At 39.1% G+C, this 23,726-nt stretch overlaps 1 protein-coding gene across 2 annotated transcripts; it reads right to left on the reverse strand.

Annotated features, from left to right (window-relative positions):
* Positions 1 to 2,696: 2,696 nt before the first annotated feature.
* On the reverse strand, positions 2,697 to 20,797 carry fam107b (family with sequence similarity 107 member B). 2 transcript variants are annotated; one of them, XM_079346709.1, is made up of 4 exons: positions 20,609 to 20,797; positions 7,436 to 7,607; positions 4,352 to 4,508; positions 2,697 to 4,164 (listed from the first exon to the last, which is right to left on the reverse strand). In XM_079346709.1, the coding sequence occupies exons 2-4, from the start codon at positions 7,561 to 7,563 to the stop codon at positions 4,045 to 4,047; spliced, it is 405 nt and encodes a 134-aa protein (XP_079202835.1). In that variant the 5' UTR covers positions 7,564 to 7,607; positions 20,609 to 20,797; the 3' UTR covers positions 2,697 to 4,044. The 2 variants fall into 2 exon arrangements, with proteins under 2 accessions (XP_079202835.1, XP_079202834.1); XM_079346708.1 differs by lacking the exon at positions 20,609 to 20,797 and adding an exon at positions 8,523 to 8,727.
* Between the last annotated feature and the right edge of the window lie 2,929 nt (positions 20,798 to 23,726).

A 23,726-nucleotide genomic window follows, 5' to 3' on the forward strand; every position in this document is an offset into this window, starting at 1 on the left:
TTACCCAACTTACTCTATTGCTATCCCAAACAAATTAATTAAATCAATAAACCAGATCAATATGAATTTCATTTGGAGGAACAAAGCACACTATATGAAGAAAGGTAATATGGTTAAAGACTTTAGGGATGGAGGCCTGAAAGTTATTGATTTTGACTGTCTTAATGGAACTTTAAAAATAAACTGGATAAAAGCCTGGATCCAACATAGTAACTCCTTCTGGTTCTGTATTCCAAATCATTTATTTAATAAAATTGGAGGGTTAAAATTTCTTCTTGTCACAGATTTTGACATCAACAAACTTCCTATTTCTTTATCAGAGTTCCATAAACAAATATTATTGTATTGGAAATTGTTATATGTCCATAACTTCTCACCCCACTCCACTGTACTCTGGAATAATAGATATGTACTATACAGAAAGAAATCTTTGTTTTTTGAAGATTGGTTTAGAAAAGGTATTTGGTCCCTGGTTGACTTGATGGATGACAATGGTCACTTATTAAACTATGATCAATTCTGCACAAAACATAACTTCAACCCAATGAAAGCTGATTTTGATAAGCTACAAAAAGCACTTCCTCAAGAATTTGTCTTCCTGACGAAAAATATAATGACACATCAGACTATTCAACCGCGATTGGCTCCACTTTCAATTCAAGGTGTCTTAATATGGGATAAAAAGTGTAATAATTCTTTCATAAGAAAATCATTCACGGACAAATCATTCCCAGGAAAGCAAAACAAAAATAACATCTTGAATAAATTTGATGAAGGTTCTGTTGGCAAACTAAGATCCTTGTATCTCAAACTACCTTTACCCCCTAAAACTAAAGAAATACATTTCAAAATCATGAATGACATCTACCCATCCAAAGAATTACTCAGGTTACGCTTCAATATTGAAGATAACATCTGTTCATTCTGCAAAAGTGACATTGAAACCACGGACCATATCTTTTTCTCATGTGATGTGACTCATACATTCTGGGTTGAAATACATAAATGGATCGCAAAGGGAATATCGTCACGTCTACCTTCCATCTCCAGAGATGATATTACATTTGGAATCTCAAACAATACAAATGAGGAACTTTGTCTTAATTTGATTCTGTGTCTGGCAAAATTCTTTATTCACAAGAATAGATTTTTAAAGTCATCCCCCAATTTTGTCTCTTTTCTGAATGATTTCAAACTTTATCTCAAGTCCTTAAAACTAATTAATGGAAAAAAAGCAAAAATGATATACGATGTTTTGAAAAACTTTCCCAAAGTATTAGACAACTAACATTACATACCCTTGTATATTTCATTTACTATTTATTTCTCCTTAATTTCCTTTTTCTTCTCAGTTCAGACCTCATTTATTATTTCTTAAGATTGTCATTTATTTTCTCTATTTTGAAATGAAGTGCTGGATATTGACGTTGCAATTTTGATGTGCTTGTTTTCTACGTTTGTACTGAAAGAAACGTTCAATAAAGTTTTTGAATGAAAAAAAAAAAAAAAAAAAAAAAAAAAAAAAAAAAAAAAAAAAAAAAAAAAAAAAAAAAAAAAAAAAAAAAAAAAAAAAAAAAAAAAAGTCTGCAGGCCGCCATGTTTGTCGCTTTCTGATGAGAGCGCGGATCGAATTCTTCTTCGTGGATTTTAAGCAAAGCAGTAGCTCTCTACCTCTCTACCTCTCTACTGACCTCCACCAGCGATGTCAGGAGTCATAAACATCATAAACATGTACCGTGTGCTTCGTATTTGAATATATATCGCAGAAATCACTTGAATTTCCCTCGGGATCAATAAAGTATCTATCTATCTATCTATCTATCTATAGCAGAACTCATTTTGAAGCTGTGTTGTGGAAGTCACATTTTGTTATGTTTGTAATTTTAATTTAATTTTAATCAAAACTGATCACTAAGAAAGTAATCACAACGCCTTTAATCTGGAATTTTTATAATTTTTATTTGAGCGTAAATGTATTTATTCTAACGTCATGGTTCATGTTTCCTTATTATTATTATTATTATTATTATTAATCTATCAGAGCCACTAATGCATTTTTAATTTTAAGACTAGACTTAAGCAGTTTTTTTTTTACCCTGAAGTGAATCAACACCCACATTATAAGTGCAACAAGAAACTCCCATTTCCCTTTTCAACACAAGCACCACCTCCTTAGGGCTAGTTTTGGTCTGATACATTTTGAAGTAACACAAACATTTAAATTCAGTTCACCTAATTTAATACTCCACTGCCAACAATTTCAATGGAATATTAATTTGTCACAACTTGTTCTTGCTTCCCTGGATTCTGTTTGTGCTACATTTAGTTCAATCTCAAATGTGCCTCTTATCATCAGTGACAAACAGAAGCAAAATAATCAAGACAGAGAATTGCTCCAAACACAGCCCAACGTCTAGACATCTGAATGCTGCAGTCTGGGAGCAAAATCTACATCAGCATCAGACTAAATAGACAGAGCTTATAACAGATGAACTATGTTTGATCAGCATACTGCTTTGCTGTTATTTTTGTCTGATATTCTATTTGGAAAATAAAGTTGTCTTTCGTAATATCCTATTAGTAATAGTAGGACCCCCTCAAAAATGAGATGGTACATCTCAAGGGGCTTTTCGTTTACAAATCAATTACAATGTAACAATTCAAAATATTCAAGCACTTCAATAAATAAAGATAAATTCAATGTGTTACATTTTTTATTTCAAAGAATATTCTGGAGAAAAAACACAGGGTTATGTTGTTAAAAAATGTCTTTTACCAAGAGAATAATAATATTTATTATCTCTGAGACCCATAACCAGATATTCAGACCAATAATACTATGTAATATTTGAATAACCACCAGAGGTGCTTTTTCAAATGTTATCACAGCTTCTCAGATTGTATTACCATTTTGGAAAAATTATTTCAATTAAAATGATCTGCCTGAACATCAATGCCTCAATTGTAATTAAAAACAAAAAATAGAATGGAAAAAGTTCCAGGAAGCTTTTCGGAGTTGTTTCAGGAGCCATGCAGATAATTGTATTCCAAGAAATACCAATCAATCATATCTTTTATGACAGGTGGCTTACATGTAAACACCATGTAGTTTGTTAATTAATGCATACTAACACTGATCAGTGCTTATTGTTATTAACCGACCCAACAAAATCTTAAATTATTTATTAAGTAACACTTAAATGATACAAAACAACAGAATATATCAAGGAAATGGTCACTCTCATGCCTGGGAGTTCCGCTATTGCTCAACATTGCATCAGCTGAGGAAATGGCATGTTAAAAGTTGAAAAATAAAAACAATAATAAAGGAAATTTGAGTGTTTCACACAATTGTACACTCCCTTTGTCCTGATCCGGCTTCATAAACTATGCTGTGAAACAAACTAAAACACGGAACGACTAAAAGTGTTCTCCCCTATACCTGGGCTAAAAGCTACGAACATAAATAACAAAAGCACATTTGTTTGGCTTTTACATTAAACAGCTTCAAAAGTCCATCCAGTGTCCACTTTTCCTTATTTGAGTCTGAAGATGAGACAAAAAAATAAACAATAACAACATCGATAACAGTAAGTATAGACGACATCGTTTGTGGAGACAGGAGTGAAAAAAGAGGGGGAAAAACTCCTTTGTGTATGTGTGCGTGTGTTTGTGGGTTTGGTTTTGTCTCCATCAGAACTCATTGGAAGCTTCTTGACCTCTTTGAAAGGTATGTTACATGTCTGTTTTAGGGTCCCTTGTGCAGGGTGGGGTGGGGGTTCTGTTTTCTGCTGGATGTTGTGTGAGAAGCAGAGTTGAACTGGCCGTCCGTGGTTGGCAGGCAGAAGGGGGCAGGTGTCTTTAGTCTGTAAAGTCTCTCCCCTCACTGCAAGGAGGAACAGCTAGGATGGGAAAGCCAGGAAGTTCATCTCAAACCACTGTCGGGTCACCACACAATCTCTCTCTTCCGTGCACACACTTGTGACGCCTCTGTGCTCACACACACGTGCACAATCAGCCAGACCCAGATGCCCCTGCTGGTTCTTAGGTGGTCCGTTCCTCCCCGTCAGTCTCCTGCTTGGTCCTGCGCAGGTTGCTCTTCATCTTCACAAACTCAGGCGTGTTTTCTTGTTCGTCCTCGATTTTCTGTTGCTCGAGCTCCAACTGCAAAATAAACAATTCCATATTTAGATTAAATCATCTTTGAAGTTAGTTATCTACTGATAGTACACTCTATAAACTGCCTCTTGCTTCAACTCCTAAGATCCAAACCAGCAATAAATTCTTAGCTCTACAATGTTTATGATGCTAAAGGGGACAGTTAATTTGTACTTTCCGATTAATCATTTACCTGTTCTAGTTTCTGTTGTCGTTTCATGAGCTCGACCTCCAGATCACTCCTCTTTTTGTGGGCCTCCTGCTCCTCCTTCTGGGCCTTGAGAACTTGCTCCCTCTTTCTCTTCTCCAGAACCTTCTGGAGCTCAGGTTTGTTCTGAGGAGCCAGACCCCTGTGAAGAAACCACGAGTTAAGCGGCATGTCACCAAGATAAAGCTCAATGAAAAAAACCTCAGACATCATGCTCTAATGAAACTCAGAGGGAGATTATGGTTCACATTCATGTGTAACAGATGATCGCAATGACCTCGTTCTACTTTCACAGATCTGTATTACATGTTCTGGACTGTTTGCCATCATGGGAATGGACTTGGATTTGAAAAATGGAAAATACAGATCGCAGTAGTCTTTGAGAAAGCCAGAGGGATTGTTACACAACTGTCTCGAGCTTGTGCACCAAAATTCAGAAAGAGGACGAGGACATCTTAGTAATGTGTGAGTGTGTCTCAAATATTATGTAATGCACCAAACTCCTCCAATTTCTGAGAGAGAAGGGTGGGGGCCGAGGATGAGAGGCTCGTGAGCTGAGAAGCTTAGTCATAGTGTACAGGGATGGTTGAAGAACAATTCGAAAAAGCACAAAGTCAATTAACAGCAAATCCCATAATGGATTGTGAAGGCATACTAAGTGCCCACAAGAAAAAAACCCAACAAAGAACAGTAAAAGGACAGAGGATATCTGTGGGTCATAAATCAAATGTGCCCTTCATTAATTCAGTTAAAAAATATATTATACAGATCAGTCTCTGCATGATTACTGATTTTCCCATGCACAGGCTGTGTTCTTCCTTTTCTTAAAAAACTAGGCCCCTACCAGTATTACATTTTTAAGTCCGATATCGATATTGGGGACAAATAAAATCAGATGCCAGTATATTTCTTAGATCCATGTTCATCTGTAAAGATAGATAGAATATACACATTTACTGCGTTGATCCCTCAAATGTTTTCAAACACTTAACAGATACTGTATACTTTATAAAGTACACAAGATGATCACTTAACTGGAAACTATTTCCTCATGTACAACGCTGGTGAAAGCCAATAAAAGAACTGATTGTGTAATTCAATGAAACTATTTGACTGGTAAATAAATCTAGTAATGTCGGCGCATACAGTATATATATATATATATATATATATATATATATATAAAATTAGCTGAGACGAACAGTATCTTGGTTTGCTTATTGGCCGATATTATCAGCTGGCCAATTAATCGGTCGGACTCTAAAAAAACAGCCTCCCTACCTCACTGCAGTTTAGCAACACGACACCTTAATCAAATTCATTATTCAATCTTGAAGATTACATAACCAAGAACATGATGTTCGAAGAAGTAGTGGGAGGCACTACTTTAACTTCAGTCACTCTTGTTTTTCCTGACGGTGAGGGGTCCTATGAAAGCACTTAACTAGCTGAAGCAGACAAGAGAGTGAGAGAGGTGATCAGGTCACACTGTTTTTGAAGTAACCCACGCAGGAAGGGAGAAGGGTCAAGGTCACTGAAAGTAATAAGACAGACTGTAAAGATGCTTACGCCACTCTTCTTCCACCATGGGCAACGTTTACATAATCACGACCCCCTCCCAGGAGAGCGCACACTCGAGTCAGACTGGGAAAAATGTGTGTTCAAAATCCCACACATCAATACCTCCATCTGCTCAAACACTTGCACAGTCCTGGTGGCTGAAATTTCTGGCATTCTTCTATACGTGTGTGGGAGGAGTCATCGCAGCTAAGGTAGCACAGGCAGAGAAAAGGCCTTCAGCCAGAAATTGTTTTGTAATCTTGATTACATAACACTTTCCCCCCCCCCCCTTTTTGTGCAACCGTTCATCCATCCATGCATCCATCTACACTCCACCACCCCTCCCCACTCTCATCAGCATGACTAATCCATTATGTGGGCAAGCGTTCTATACTCTCAATAGAAGACAGAGCCATATCATAACATGTTCATCCCCACAGAGTACCAGCAGACTCATCTTTAAGGCCGTCCTTATGCTCCAGGACATATCTTGTATAGATGGCAAATAAAAAACATTTTGAGCAATAACCTATTTTTTTTTCTTCTTATAATTGAATGATTTTTTCCTCCATGGCCTCTTTACTCTGTCCACGTTGGTCTCTTCTCCATCATTCATTGATGCTCACTATTTGGCCTGTTTAAGACTGCACATCTCTGCTGTGATGTAACAGCTGTCCACAGCATGTGTGTTTATGTCGCTATTAATAGCTCGGGCACAGAGCTGCCGGCACTGTTTGCTGAGAGAAATTAAAACATTTTGTGTTAAAAGGCTGATCTCGGGTCAATGTATCGATGTGCATTTATGCATGGATGCTCACATAGAGCACTCTAAATCCAATGCTGGATGATCCAGTGTTAATATCAGCCAGCGGAGCAGCTTTATCCTGTGTAGTGTGTCTGTATGACCTTTACATAACCAATTTTGACACACTAATGCACTTGGGGATTTATATAATAGCTCCTATGAAAGTTTCATACCCTTAGCTTTACATAATACTGCTGCTGGAGGTTGCATGGACCAGTGAAGTCAAACAAAGTGACATCCTGCAGAAGCATCAGCACAGTCTGCAAGAAAACCATGAAAGCAGCTGGATAACTGCATTAACTGAACCACCATGAGCAGAGATGAAACTAATTGGTCATGGATCCCAACTCTACTGCTTTATCTTGGCTAAGCGGTTCTGAAGCAGGGACAACTTCATATTGTTGCTATAAACAAACAAACAAGCAGATGACCGTGATGAATCAAGAATGACCCAGACACGATTGAACAGACAGGAAGTTTTACAATCCATAATCACTCCAATTATATGCTGCGCGTGAATTGCATGCACTTTATTATAGTCCTTATCTTAGGTTTGGAATTTATTTGTCTTTGTTGAACTTCAGTCTGGTTGTTTCTGCACCATGTGGATTTACAAGAAAAAAAATGAAAGAAAAAGCAAGAAAGAAAGAATGTAGAGGAAAGTAGGAGAGTGGTATTGACGGTGTATTTGTCAGTCCACTTACCTCTTCTGGTTCATTAGCAGCTCTCGATGCAGGTCCTGGTGGTTTCTGGAGTTCTTGACCGGGTTGATCAACTTCTTGGGTTTGATCAGCTCATCACAGTCTCCATCCAGATAGTCGGGCTCCGCCATGACACTCCTCCCTGATGACAACGACAGACCAGGATCACACGGATCTAAATTGGAAAAATCAAAAAAGAAGCGGGGGGGAATTAAGAAAACACATTCAAACATTTCCAGGGATCAAATTTTTCTCAGAAAATCACACAGTGATTTTAAACCCTAATATGAACATCTGCCTGATCGTCTGGCATAAGCTCAGAGTTTTTGGATGGTCTCTATGGTGATGGAGAGACTCTGTGCTGGACTTACATAATAGTACCACACTGTCAAGAGGAATGTTGTACATAACAGAACTCATATGCAAAATAGTGAATGAATAACAGTCAGTAAATTAAATAACAGTAGGTACAATAGTAAGTTAATTAAATATAAGTGACCCAAAGAGTCAAGCCAATGCTTTGTATTGTACTACATATCAGAGGGTTTCACATTTATGATGTCCACATATAAAAGAGCTGTTTTTATCAACATTACTTAGTTGAAAAACAAAACACATTCTGTAGTTTAAAGTACAACACAGAATTTGTTGGGGGGATTTTTACTTAAAAAATGTTTACCTGATAATGAGTCCAAATCTAATATTTTCCAGACCAAAAGTGAACATGTGGGCTTATTATAAAGCCGAGAATTAACTGAGATAAAGTTGGACTGACACCATACCTTACTAATAACATGTTACTCCCACGCTAAAGATAGGTACGAAAGGTATAAAAAAATAATGTATTGGACAGCCACTGTTCCTTAGTTTGCTTTGGTAAACAAGAAAATGTCCACACTAGTTTCTCCCTGACGGCTGACATGCTCCATGAAAACAGTGAAGAGTTCAGTTCACTTACAGTTACCAAAAAACATCAGCAGATTCACATTAAACATTCACATCATTTCTTCAGATTTAAGACTAGTAAAATACTTTCTTGTAATTACTCATAAAAAAAAAATGGACAAAAGTGAATCTTTGGATAACTCACCCTGCAGATGAGGAAAGACGGGGAATCTGAACATTGTCGCCATGTCTGCTATTTTAACTTAAGAGCTTGTCTTCCAGGAAATTCTATTAAAACCTGCCGTCCTGTTTATCAGCACGTCACAGAGCCTCACACAGGAGACGTGCTTTGTTCTGCACAGCTGTTCGCTACTGAGCTGGTTGGAGTTCAGAGTCTGTTTTATAGCTGCGCTCTCACACACTATCTCTCCCTCCCTCGTCTGTCTTCCCTGCACACTGTCAACGTGCATCCAGAAGCCACGATTTTATAGTCGATGTTTTTCTGAAGACACACATTTTAGCTTTAAATGATTCCCCTAATTATTTACTGGAACATTGTAGTATTTATATCACGTTCATTAAATAGTCTACAAACAATTGCAGCAAAGAAGTCTGTAATTCAAAAACAGCACAATAAAGACTAATAGAATAATGGTAGAAACACAGCACTGTTTATTTCAATGTCACCTTCCTCTCCTCCCACATAGTCTAAGGAATGATTCATTTGTATAGACAATGCTGTTGTCAAAAACCTGTGAGTGAGTGCCTGTCTGACACCGACAAGGAAGGACAGACTGAAAATGTCTAAAAATACTGAGCAATTTTATGGAACATGAGCGGGCCAATCACACTTCTCAGTTGTAAGAAAACATTTTACGGCACGTGTTTGATACAGACGTGGGGGGGTTGTGTCCTTAAGAATCAAAACAAAACACTCAAATGATTGCTGTAATGTGTTGAAGACACCACTAGGGGTCGACATTCGTGCATCCCAGAAGCTAAACTGTTCTAGTTACATAACAAAGAAGCCAAAGATAAACACGGTTTGTGGTTGCATGCTTCAGAACAAAGACAGAGAAATACCCTGTTGTAATTAGAATTGATGGATGGAGTAGAGTATGTTATATGCAAATACAGCTTTTTCCATTTGATTGTGAACTAAAGCGATGGTGGATAGTAATTCCTTCTACTCTTGGATTAGAAACCTTTAAAAATAATCTATTTACCCTCTAATGTAGCCAATGGAAAAAAAACTTACTATCTATATTTATCTCTCTATATATAAGTATAACTTTAAGTTACATCTCTTCATAGAAGAAAGCTTTAGGTCATTTCTTTTACATGTGAAAACATTGGTTATAATGTTGAGTGTTTGTTTAGTGACCCGGTGATAGTGTTTGCCCACCTCTGGGTGGACCAGCTCGCTGCGTGCGAGCACACGTGGCCTGTGTACATCAAAGGCAGCGTGTGTTAACGCTGGCAGTAGGGGGCACAGGAACTTACAGGCTGGCAGTGTTGTCAAAGTGTCCGTTAGGTTAACACATCTGCTACAACTTCCTGTGTGCCCCGAGGGAGAGGGGAAGTGACATGAAGCGTTCAAAAGGAACCCATAACCTCAAATTAGAGCCCTTCAAAAGTTCTGCCTTATCATTGGGTCGTTCTGAATATTTCAATAAATGTCCCGTCTTGTTTAACTTAAGCAATAGATCACATGTTTTACAAGTATTTAAAGTCCAACAGGTAAAGAAAAGAGTCGATGACAACAACATTTACTGCATAGCTGAGCTGTTACTATTTCTTGGTCATAAACTATACAATACCAAATAACAGGCATTCATTTAGTGGAAAATTTAATGGTCTGCAAGAAAACTACAAAACAAAATATGCAGTCAAGTAGCAAGCCCCAAAGCATTTTAGTGCCGACTTCTAAACTCAGTTCTTGGGACAACATGTCCTGCTGTTCCAGGAATCCCATTAAAACAAAACACAACCTTGCAGCAAAAACGCACACACATACACACAAACACACGCACGCGGGCTAATTAGACTACAACAAGACCCAAATCTCCAAGAGAAAGGGTGCAGCATTCGGAGTGACCCGAGACTCCAGGAATGCAAAAATGAGAAGTGAACTGGTGAAAACAATGGAATGAAAAACTGGGTCGGTGGAGATTCTACAATAAAGAGTCAAAGATAGCTTTTCGTTGTTTACTTGATTTCCCCATGTCATCCGACTGACCCTCGTGCTCCTGTTATTTCACACACTTGGGATGCGTCACCTCTTTCTATCAGCCAGTGTCAAGAAATTACTGATCAAATATGTAAGAAAAAAAGATTTAAAAAAAAAAAAAAAAAAAAGGACTTCAGAAAGTTAAACCCAGGGAAAGGCTCAAACATAATAGAAATACTTTGTTCTACATAATATTATCATTCTCTCGCACATTTACTTTTCAAGTCATGGTTTAAAATTAAACAACGTGTGTTTGTACGAAGCCTGAAGTGACTGGATGAGTGGCTCAGATTAGCACTGTTGCACCATAGTGACTGTTGGTGAAAGAGTTCTTCTCGGTGGCAGGTTGCATTAGAGCTGATAGAATGACTAATGTTTGCAGGGTAGAGTCTGCACTCTGCCAAGTGATTGCATCAGCACAACTAGCTCTGCTATAAGAGTGAACATGCACAAAGACCTGCATTCATAATACAGCCACATTTCTCAACTGTCATTGTCTCTCTGTGTTACCATGGAGACCTTCCATCACCCACACTTCATTTTAGTGACACAGCATTTCGAACAGGAAAGAACTGCTACATGTGACAGACCTGAGAAACGGTCATAACCATCAAAAGCCCTCTTCTTTGTCTAACAGTAATGAAGGATGAGAAGGAGGACAAACAATGACTACTGTAATGCATCTCTCTAGTTTCACTGCTGGTAAGCATGCTAATATAACAGGAAATTAAAAAAAAAACATTAGCCTACGTAAATCGGACTGTTACAGACATGACGGGCAAAAAAGATAGAAGAGGTTGATACGTTTATGTTTGGATGCATGCCAAGATAGACACATGGGGTAAAATGCACAAAAATGATAGGGATCAGCTCTGACGAGTCAACGGTGGCCTGCAGAGTCAGAGAAAATGAAGGCGAGGAGAGCAGCTGGTGGGCTGCACCACCATGTGACCCCCCTTTCATCCTCCAGGATACAGACACACACAGAGCAGGGCACGGTTGGGCCAACTGTCAACCATCATTGGTCGTGAGCATATTGCAGACCACACCCAGTCCATCATTAGCGAGCCAAGATTAGCTTTTTTTAACAGGATCCTGCACAAATGTACCCATGGGTCATGCTGACAAGAGAGCGACATAATGTAGCCTCTGGTGTATTGTATGCTGATCATTGAAACATCTGATCCAACATTAGAAACAAACCTAGTATTTTGAAGAGCAAAGGCAAATTAAATTGGCTTGTAAAGTAATTCTGGGTGCTCTCTTGAGTTTAAGTTAAAGCCAAGAGAGGAAGCCAAGACTTTGGCCTTTATTTAGGTTGCTCTTTCAGATCATCAGTGCAAAAAAAAACAAAAAAAAAACAGGCTTTATCTTGGTTTCTCATCACTCTTGTACGCAACAAAAAAGCTTGCTCTGCTTGCTTAAAAATCAAACTTAAAGAGACCCCCATTGAAAAAATAAAATCACCCATCCAACTCAACCCAGTTCCTTGAGTTCAGTCTCTCTTTATATCTTTTCTTGGCCAGATTCAGTCTGTTCCACTCACAGATGGGAGGTCCCCCCCTCAGGGGAAATGTCGTCATCAAAAACCCCTAAAGCAACCCCCACACCCCTTCTTTCTCCCTTATACACACAGCCTTCCCCCCTTGCTGTACAAACCGGACATAACCGAGTGTGCTTCTCTTAGTCTCTCTGTTAATGAAGCGGCCATTCAGACATAAATAGGGGACGATCTCATTAAAATACACACAGAGATGGATGAGCTTTTAACTGACAGCTGTGTGGGGTGAGATGTAAAAGGGAGAGCCAGGGTGGGTGATGTGTTGGAGAGAAAGCAACAGATATAGTGAAGAAGCCGAGAGTTGGGTAGTGACAGTGAGCTCATTTCCTGGACAGGACCTGTGTGCGTGCATGCTCATTTACAAGCTTCCCTCGTGACAGCACATAAATCATGATGGGCAGTGACGAACATGTGCACTTATTTCCTGAGCACAGTTTGAAACAGAAGTAAACATGCATGTACGTATCTTAAAGTTTGTGTCAAGAACTAAAAAAAAATTAACAGCTTACGTATGTGGAGTCATCGTTTTCACAGTATCATAATATGAGTCCATGGCCCAATTCTTTTTACTATTTCCATGCTGCCACCAGGACATCTCATGCGAGCGCACAACCTCGGTTTTCATTTTTATGCAGACGACACCCAGTTTTATCTCAGCTGTGACCCCAATAACCTCAATGAAGTGTCTTCGCTTACGAATTCATCAATGGATGTCTGAGAATTTCCTTCAGTTGAACTAAAAAAAGACAGAGATATTACTTTTAGGTACAGACTCTGCTAATACCGAACTCACAAGCAGACTAGGTCCATACACCCATCTCATTACTCACCAGTGCAGGAATCTTGGCGTTTTATTTGATCAAGATCTCACTTTGAGCAGCCATATCAAGTCAGTCACACAGTCATGCGTTTTCCAACTTTCCAACAAAATTAAGCCATTCCTGTTGACCAAAAAACCTGGAAACAGTCTTCCATGCTTTTATTTCATCAAGTCTAGATTACTGTAACTAGCTTTTCTCCATCGGCAGCAAAAAAAATCACTCTGCTCCTTACAGCTAGTACAAAATGCTGCAGCCTGGATTTTAACAGGCACTAAGCGACACAAATACACATCACACCCATCCTTCCATTCTTGCATTGGCTGCCAGTTAGTTTTAAGAGTTGATTTTAAAATTGTACTTGTTACTTTTAAAGCTCGATGCAGTTTGGGCCCCAGTTATATTACTGATCTTTTAAGTCCTCATGTTTCATCACGGACTTTGAGGTCCGCTAATGCTGCTCTCTGACAGAACGTTTGCTATTCGGGCCCCCAGACTACAGACCCCAGTGGCTTCCAGAGGAGATATGAATGATAAAGACTGTTTTATCAGTTAAGTCACTTCTTAAGACACTTTTATAGGCTCGCCTTCCAATGATCCTCTGTTTTATTCACCCACTCCATCTGTTTTTATTGTTTTCATTATTCTGTTTTATCTTTCACTGTTTTACGTTTAGTGTCGCTTTTACTTTCAACGTCTCTGTTGTGTTATCCTGTAAAGCACTTTTAAAACTCCGTTTGGAAAGGTGCTACATAAGTAAAGTTTATTATTATCATTAATGTGTGTGCGTGTGTGTAAGCAAAATAACATGTGACACTCCAGCTCCCCTGAGGGGAACGTGACGTGCCAGTGCAGGCCAAAGACAGAAGTAGACAAAAAGATAAGAGAACACATGAACACAATGAACTAGTCAGGAGCACAAAATGTGTGTAGAGGACGCAAACACAGAGCTCATATTTGAAAGTGACATGAAAGTGACAACAGATTAAACATATAAAAACCATAGTCCTTAGGAGATGTCTGGCGTGTCTTCAATGAAATTGTAATCAAATAAAGAATATTTAGATTGTTCAAACTTTCAATTAAAAAAAACAAACATGTAAAGATATGAATATTTATTACCTTAAAGAGGACTGAATCATGAGAAGGCCAGAGCAGGAACACAGAGCTGAAGAAAGCAAGAGCAGAATAGATCCTGTAAAGCATGCTTGGGGTATTGGGGGGGTTGGATCTGTTTTGTATTTCCTGCCTTAGAGTTGGAGTGGGGGTCTGGAGCGCAGGAGAAGAGGAGCTGGGGAATTCTGGGGCCTCAACATGTTCTGACCTACGAAAGCATCCAGCCCACTTCCCACAATACGATGATGTCACCAGGGAGACACGAGGTGATTGGAATTTACAATCAGGGGTTTTAGAGTTCATAAAGCACAGACGCACATCGATGCACCAACACAAAGAGTAAACTAAGAGTCAACACCGATTGTGTCATAAAAGGAGGGCATGAGCTGTTAGGCTTCAGCTCGGCAGGACTAGATATGTCTGTTTGTATGTGTGGATGTTTAAAACTCTGATGTCATAATGGAGAGTCTGGGTGGCTCCACAGACTGTCATGAGGAAAAGTAAACACCCAAACTAATTACTACGCCTGCCAGCTGGGATAATCGTTTATCCAAATCATTGTTTGTACTGGATTTTCTCCCTCTCATGTAGTTCTCATCTATCTGCAATATTTGCTGTAAAACACGTTTTTAGTTTTCATTTGGACCGAGTCGGTCCCTCTGGATCAATAAAGTATCCATCTATCAACATTCTATCTATTCAACATTCTCAAGTTTATTCTGGTAACTTCCGCTGAACACTTTACCTGCTCTGGAGCGAGTTATGTTCAGGGTGTAAAATCAGTTTGTAAAAAAAACAAAAAAAACAATGCCTACAGACCAATCAGATGTATTTATCGATGAGCACTTAGAGCTGCTTGTGAGAGGGGAGAAATGAGAGAGACCAAAAACTGTTTCTTTCCTTTCATATTGTTGTTTTCTGAAATAGGCTTTACGAAGAAAAGTCTGTATTTGTCCTTTACTGACATCATCAAAACAAAAGAGGCTGAAAAAAAAACCCCACTGGAGCTTACCAGTTGTTTTTTCTTTAAGTTGTACCAGGTTACTGGTATTACTTATAGCCTACGCTAGTCTTTATTTGTAATTAAAATGTCGTCTGTAATTTGTGTTAAACGTTCTGATTTTTTCTGATCTCTTTTACATGGCTCTTGGAATATGACAATCACATGCTCGCAGAAACTCTGGATTGATTCGTCAAGTTGATAACCAGCTTCATGTAAGCACTTTGTTGGAGCTAGTAAAGCAAGATAAGACAGCCTGGGTATGTTGAACTCGCGTCATAGTACAGGTCTCTGAGGTCTGTACTATAGGAAGTGAGGCACATCACCACAGTAACCGATGTGCAACGCCTAACCCAACTCTGTATCCTGTTTGAATGCTTGTCAATGGTGACGATCACAGTGGTGCAAACTCTCCAATGTAAATAACTCGGCTAGTTGATGATAAACTGGGTTTATTTATCAAACTGAACGCCAGCAGCATCAAGTGACCACTTAACAGCATCTTTGTTTTTAGAGACCTGTTTGTCTGTATTGGTAATAATAATGCAGATACATTGGTGTTTCCTTTTCATCATTTCATAGTTGGTCAACACTAAGTATTACATTTTCCCCTCAGTATATCCATGTCTGAAATCAGATTATTACAGAGCAAATGAAGCTTTGGAGAGAAACATTGACATTTTACCTATTTAATAACAGAAGTACTTTGTTATATATTAAACAATGTACTTGGTGGCGCCGATAGCGCAGCGGCAGCGCGCGCACCATGTTGCGAGGCTTTGCTCCTCGCGCGGGCGGCCCGGGTTCGCGTCCGGCCTGTGGCCACTGTCCCGCATGTCTCTCCCCACTCTCTCCCTGTTTCCGACTCTATCCACTTTCCTCCCCTATTAATAAAGGCATAAAGGCCAAAAATAAACCTTTAAAAAACAAAAAAAACAATGTACTTACAGATACGATGCAGAATAGAGGAACCTTTACAAAACTGTTCATCCTGTGTTCTGTACAAGTCTGTTCCTATTATTCATAAACTAAACAATAGCACATTTATCCATTTTACATATGTTCATGTGCATCATGGACTCACTTTGTTATGATGCGGTTTACATCTGACTTTGAATGTTTTACTTCCCAACACTTTCTGTGTCATGGCTTCACTTTTAAAGCCGCAGTGGCTGCATCTGGTCTTGTCAGATTATTATGCAGGTTTCGCTATCTGCTTCTCTCATTTTGGGCTGTGATCTCTGTCTGCACTGACTGAAGTTATTTCACGCAGCGGCCTGCGCTCTGTCCTGTTGCCACATGTTGTGAGCCCCTGTCTGAGGCAGATTACAGAGTGAATGGATGGATTGAAAGGGCACAGACACCACTTTGAGTCACACTGTAGGAATGTGATGAACCTGCAAAGTGATTATTTGCTTTGTGCACACAACAAAAATTACATAAGAGACGCATGCACACACACCATTTTAAACAGTGGCAACTTTGAGTGACAGAAACACTTGGTCCTTGCCATATACACTGTTCTTTACAAAGGCTAAACTCACCATGCTTACTCATACAAAATTTGCAACACATGTTCTGAAGTAATGTGTGGGGGGGTGGCACACCTGTTAGTCCAATACAAAAGGCTGGTATATGATCTCTAACAGCTGACACATGTTTCTGTATGTATAGGTCAAAAGAGAACAGGTGGACTTAGACATATGCACAAGACATGCACAGATTACAAGTCGTTTTGCAATCTAGACACACAGAGTCAGGACAAATTATAGACTGAGCACACATGCACCTTGGCTTGTGGCTCTTCCTCCTCCCTGCCCGTGATGTAAACATGTGCCCTTATACCATTACTCCTACAAACATCACCCTTTTAAAAGCAGTTCACATGTCTGCTTCTTAATTAGTGTGCAAGCCATTTAGTAAAAAAAAAAAAAAAAAGCCACAGTCGTTCGGTCTGGCTCTGCAGTGTGAAGTGCCATACACTCATAAAGGAAGAGCCTTTGTTATGGCTCTGCTGTCTGTTCCACTTCCAGATTCAAAGCTTTGTGCTTTACGCCTGTGTTTTCCTCATGGAGCAGAGTCCCGCCCCTCTTCTCCCTCTATTGGCAGAGCTCAGCTGGGAGCTCTAATCTGATTGGCTTGGGGGCACACCGGAGAGGATTTGGGAGGTTCTCCTTTGTTTACATGCTTGAAGAGAAACCCCCAATAACAACTGTTACTGTGGGTAACCAGACAATCTATCGTTATCCAGACAGGCGAACACAGAAGGGTGTGAGCTGATCACATACACACACAAATTTATAATGAGGTAACCAGGTGTCAACAAAAAGGCAAAATGACTCTTTGTTTCATCTGCTAACTTTCTTTATGTAAAAGCATATTTCTAATTGTGAATGTATTATGTGGATTCACAGTCTAATTAAACTTGCCAGAGCCTGAAGTACGTTTTTATCATCAAAGCTCTAATTGCTTAAGGCTGAAACAAAACATAGTTGCTCTGTTTTTTCCGTAGGCGCATGTTCCCGTTTCTGTTTGTTAAAAGACATCATCATATATTTTGATACAGATCGACAAAGTGCTTAATTCAATTTGTTCAGCTCAGACTTTGAATCTCTTTACTTTACCTAACAAGCTGCAAGGAGGAAGCCATTTAAAGTCTGTGTGTGCATCCGTCTGTGTCATCCATTCTCCAGGACTATACGCAAAGTGGTCAGCACAGTAATGGGGCTTTATTGTGATTGAAGCTCCAGCATAACAGGAGGAAAATCAATGGGATTCTACAGAGTCTCTGTAGGTGTGCACGTCTGTTTCACTATTGTGTATACATTTAATATATATCTTATCTCTCTGTTCTGAGTAAATCAAAGTCCAGTGGCCATCCTGTCTAAACAATACCTTTGAACGTCTGACTTCCAGACATCTTATACAAGAAACACACATGACCACAAACGCTCTCAAAGCATCGATCTCACTCCAGCTCTCCATCAGGGCACTGATACACGAATCATGACATCAGCGTCTAAAACCATAGCAACAAAACTACAGCGGAGTGTAAACAGATCCTTTGTCCTGTTGTGGGATTCAGTGATTGCATCACTTCAAAAACCATGCTCGCACATGACAGGGACGTGTGTTCAATTGATATCAATAGTTTGCATCGAATGCTTTGACAGGTTCTCATGGTTTTCTTTGACGACTTTGTAAAGTTGAGGTGGTAAACGACCCTAATACATCATGTGCTGGGATACATTTAGGCTGTAAATGACAGTCTGAACAATAGCCCCAATAACTGTAAGTCATGTTGCGTCTGATTTATTTCATTCATCTCCTTCTAATGTTAACCAACACAATGACAGAAAACTATAAATCTATTTTCAGTTGTAGTCTATATGATGTTTCGGAAAAAAAGGATCTGTAATGAGTCATGTCTAAAACTTTGTTAGACAACCTTCGAAGTACTAAATTGTTTTTCAGGGGAAGGCAAAGTAGCCAGATTGTACTTTATCGTCAAGCCTTCACAGAGGTTTATTATTTTATTGAATCATACGGGTGTTTTTTAACAATAACATTGACCACCACTGTATGTTTTGCTTTTGCTTGTCTTGTAAAATGAAGAGGGGATATGGGGGAACAAATAGTTCCAATTAGTATCGAAATACAAACGGTCTCAAAATCAGTCAAATCCAAAAGTCTCTGTGCAGACTGGACCTGCAGTGTGGAGACATAAAACTCTAACCATGATGACTCCACTCTCAGTACAGAGAGCATCTAAAACCTCAGTCTTTGTTTACATGGGTCATTACAGGGGAAAAGACTTTAAAGCGTGCTCTACAAAGCAGCCTTTCAATACCAGAGAACAAAATATCTAATATGAACTAACAGATCCCAGTTTTTAAAACACGCACACAAACAGTAGTGTCAATGTGTCTGGTGCCGTGTCGGTCTTAAGGATCAGTGCGTTCTGCTGAGTAATGAAGATTTTGTGCCCACAGACAGAGCAGCAGGACTGTCTGAGATAATACTCTCAAAACACATGTGGTTGCCGGTTACCCCTTATGGACACACAGCCTTTCCTGACCCACATACCTTTATTTTCTTGAGGTCAGGTTGAGTTCCTGTCATGGGCTCAGATTCTAAAATGATTCCTTTGAGAAATGCACAAGAACCACTAAATGGACACACGCTGTTATAGAATGGAAACTCGTTTCATTCACATTTTTAAATCCCTTTGGGTGCAGTGATAATGGAGGAGAGGGTATTATAGTTGTAACACCAAACACATACACACACTGTGACAGCATCTGCCCTTACGGGAAACAGAAGACAGCGAGAGTAGGAGAAACAGGAGAGAGAGAGAGAGAGAGGGGAGGAGGGGGTTCAAAGATCAGAAAACAGATGTAAATCGTTTTGCAAACTCCCCCTCCAAATGACTAACACATGTGCGAGAAAGTTTCCCTTCCTTCCATGCATACACACGTACACATCTAAACTTAAAGAAACCCTGGCATCTAAAAGGGTTTAATACATACCACCTGCTTTGAACGCGTCGACTGACCCAAAGCTAAACTCACATGTCAAAACTGCTCAGTTGTATTTGACTGGCTGCTACAGCACCTCCACCCAGCAAACACACACACACACTTAACCCTCTATCAGGATTTATGCTCTATCTGGCTGTTTGTCATCTTGTTAAAGTTTGACAGAAACTCTCACACACGTTTGAACACATAGGCCACTGTGAAGTGCTACAGACCTCGACCTGTTGCCTCAAAAATATAACAAAAACAAACATCCTCACCTGACCGTTGGCTTCATCAAAGTGGCCTGTGTATCAGCTCTGACTGAAGCCATGTGCTTCGCTGACACAGACTGCAAGAGTCACTGCTGTGCTAGAACTCACACATAGTGACTTCAGATACAGCTCATTCATAAAATATGGTCCCTTTCTTAAGCTGTTTGTCCCCAAAATGGTGTCATTTCAAGACTTAGGGTTAAACGAGTATTGAAGGGCTATCATAGCACATACCCTCATAGCAAGCCATGTCAGACAGTAAGTGAGGTTTAGATCGGTTCAATTTTTACATTGCATCACAAGTATACGCAGATAATACTGGAACTTAATGTCAAGTCCTAATCACATCTCTGAATATCACAGGTCACATTAGAACTCATTATGGCTGTTGTTTTTTTTTTTCTTTCTCTCACATTACAAAAAAATGAATTAAAGTAAAACCAGATCTGTCTGCTCTAAAGTGAATCAAAGTAGCCTGAATATGCTGTACAACAACCCCAACGTGTTTGTGCTTGGTTTGTCCCGTTGGCTACAAGTCCTGAGCTGCAACAAAAGGAGACAATGAAACAAGAGTTTTGTTTTTTTGCTATCTCATTCTCAGTCTCTTTGGTCTTTTCTTTTCTTTTGAACTGTCCAGATTCAAATACAAACATTGTTCTTTTGCCGAGGGGATCAAACAGACAGTTTAAAAGCGTGCCGCTTTTGTTAGTGCGCTCGTGGAACAACCTCACACAAAACCGCAAGAGCTCCAGACACAAATACACACACACCTACCTCAAAGTCGACCCCGACGTGACTTCTCTAACTCCAGTTGTTTAATATTTAAAACGACCAAGTGGCTCAGGCCACATCAGCGCGCCTCTGGATCACTTCTTGGGGCTTGAGGTGTGTGCCTTTGTAAATTGTGCAATAGCTCCAGCACACACAGACACACACATTCTCAGCCCGGACCCATAGAAAATGTAAATTTAAGCTGGGTGGGAGGGATACATTGACGTCACATAAGGGCTCCGCCCCTATTCTTTCTTCATCACAAGTAACTGACTTGGGACTCCTCGAGTTAAGGGCGGGGCATGGAGCGCGCGAGCATCCACAAATATACACGCGCACACAACGATCGATTCTGTTAGGCTCAATTGCCACGCTGTAGATCACTATAGGAATATTTATTTGTTTGTTTGTTTGTAATTTCGTATTAATATATGATCCTTTGTGTGTGTGTATATATATATATATATATATATATATATATATATATATATATATATGTGTGTGTGTGTGTGTGTGTTTTTTTACCCTGAAGAATGTCACAAGCATCAACATACTATCAATTAAGTTGACTTGTCCTCAGTAATAGAGATGTTGCTAGAGAGTTTACTTCTTTTAAAATTATACATTTAAATAAATTGGTTTAAGTTGCAATAACTGATTTATATTTAACTCCACGTTTGTTTAACCCCTAAATATAATAAACACTTTATACACCTTTTTCCAATAAGAAGCACTATTAGCATTCTGGTTTAACTATAAATGTAATCGATATTTGAATGTCTCGTTAGCAGTAAATCCATTGATAGTTGCCCCCAGCTGCAATTCTCATCAGCTCAGTGTTTTAGCATCCCTCAGCTCTTTTTGATGTATTTTACAACACATTTTCACTGTTTCGGTTCACTCCCGTGCCTCTTGTGACCTTTTGTTTTTAGCTCCAGCTGTCAAGCACACAACTCTGATGAAGCCATTCAGCACAAAGGAAGCAACTTTCTCGACAGTTTCCAGTTAATGAAAGGTTATTTGAGATCACATTGTGTTAACAAAAAAAAACTTTAAATGAAATTCTTTAATGCTGCCTGTAGAGGTAATGTTCAAAGATTTCTGTTGACAGCAATAACGTGTGCTTTTTTAAGTAACAATATCACAATCATATAAATAGAAATTCATGAGAATCCTGCTTCAATAGTCCATGTTAACTTTACTATGTTAAATTGAGTGAAATATTTATAATGCATGTTGTTTTATTGCTACATCATACATGGTATGCCATGATTGCCATGGTTCTAGAAATTGTTTTTTTTCTTGAATATTGTACTAAATTAAGTCTGCAAGACTGGTATCATTCAGAAGTTTTCTAAAACTATCTTTTGTATATGAATGTATTGCCTGGATTATAATAATGTTGGACTTGGAAAATATGTTTTCTTTTTCTTTAAGGACTTAAGGGATGGGTTTCGATTATTGTCTTTGTGTCTCCTCTTCATGTTGATTACAACAGATCAGTCTACTGTCTGTTATTGTTGCAACCTAAACCCTGAGCATTCTTTGTGATAACATGTAATCTGCTTACAGATGAAGGGTCAGTGGGTCTGCTTATCCACCACCCTCCTGTTAAATCCGCTCACCAAAACTGCTAGTTTAATGGAGATATGTCGGATTGTGTTACTGTGAGTATTTCTGAGGGCACATATATTCTTACTGACTGTGATTCTGTTAGGGAAACAATACCTCTGTACAACTGAAAGAGCAGGTTTACTGGAAATTACAAAAAAAGAACAGAAATAAGGCCCACGGTCCGGGGTTTGAAATCTAAACTGTGGGAGCTAAGGGGGCGTCAGATGTAAAACATTCCTAAGTATCTTCTCATAATTTAGGAGAGGGGTGACGAAGAAAGTTGAACTTAACAATAGGATGAGTCATGAGAGGGGTCGTCTCTGACAGAGAGGACACACCCACAGAGAGCACCACCCTCAGAGCTCCCACCATGCAGGAAACAGATGTGTATGCCGTGTCTCCCATGTGGGTATGTGCATGCAAGTGAAGTTGTTTAAACAGAACAAAAGTTGTAAGAAGCCAAAAGTTTGACTATCAACCTCTTGGAGTAACAAGGAAAATCTTTAACAGAAAAATCGGGGGAAAAAAGAACACTCATTTACAAACGTCATCATTTTCACATAATATCTATCTTTTACAAAAAACTTAATGTATGACTAATCACCCTTATATGGATAGCTATTTTTGTATCATTTCCTTTTTGGGGACCAGTTGCTGGTAAACTTAGAAACACATGGAATAGTGTGAAACGTTACCAAAATGAAGATAACGTCTCACTCTTGACAGGAAAGTTCATGACTGTATCTCGGAAAATGTGTAACCACCCATTTCACTTAGAATTGAGTCATAATCTTGCAATGTTCAACAGACTTTTAGTAGCATATTATATATCATTATTATTATTATGACATATTATATGACAATCTCAACTCTCCTTATAAATAACACAACATAACTTCTCTTGTATTTAACCTTAATGCTTTGGCAACAGACCTGTGTGTGTTGAGAAACTATACTCAGGAGATCAGCAGAGATGTTGCATCTGTCAGCGGTTTCCGTTTCAGGTGGTTTCAGAGAAGTCAGAGTTTTCACATTTGTTCCTTTAACCACAACTAAGATGAAGAGATGAGTATGGACAGTCGTGTTTCCAAGACACACCTAAACAATCTGAGGTGAAACTGTTGTTCATACTGTTAGAAAAGACGCATCATTTTGCCTGCATGTTTTTCACGGTATTGTATTTATTACACCTGTAAACAATGTGTTGCCAGCTCAAAGGGGCGAGAAGTCTCTTGAATGACCTATCTTTAAACATTTTTACACGAGGACACCCTCCATTGCTTTGACACTGAAGGTCATGTTGTTGTCTTTTCCTGAAGGTGGGGTTTCTCACTCAAAGTCACTGCTTGGAGTTTGATTTCCCCCCATAATCTCTACCTCTGGTCTAATTTCTGGGAAAGATGTCTCTGTTATCTTTTCAGGATTTCCCACAGTTCATGTGTGTGTGAATGCGTGTGTGTGTGTGTGTGTGTGTGTGTACGTTAGCTTGAGAGGCCCCTTTTTTCTC

This window comes from Symphodus melops (assembly GCF_947650265.1).
Source record: "Symphodus melops genome assembly, chromosome: 6".
NCBI lineage: Eukaryota > Metazoa > Chordata > Actinopteri > Labriformes > Labridae > Symphodus > Symphodus melops.

Bases quoted from the DNA above. Each gene is read 5' to 3' on its own strand.
- fam107b (XM_079346708.1), bottom strand. From the start codon at position 8,565: ATGGCGACAATGTTCAGATTCCCCGTCTTTCCTCATCTGCAGG. The intron at 7,608-8,522 runs GTGAGTTATCCA...TTTCCAATTTAG, and splicing joins CGTCTTTCCTCATCTGCAGG to ATCCGTGTGATCCTGGTCTG. The intron at 4,165-4,351 runs GTAAATGATTAA...TTTATTTTGCAG, and splicing joins GACAACAGAAACTAGAACAG to TTGGAGCTCGAGCAACAGAA.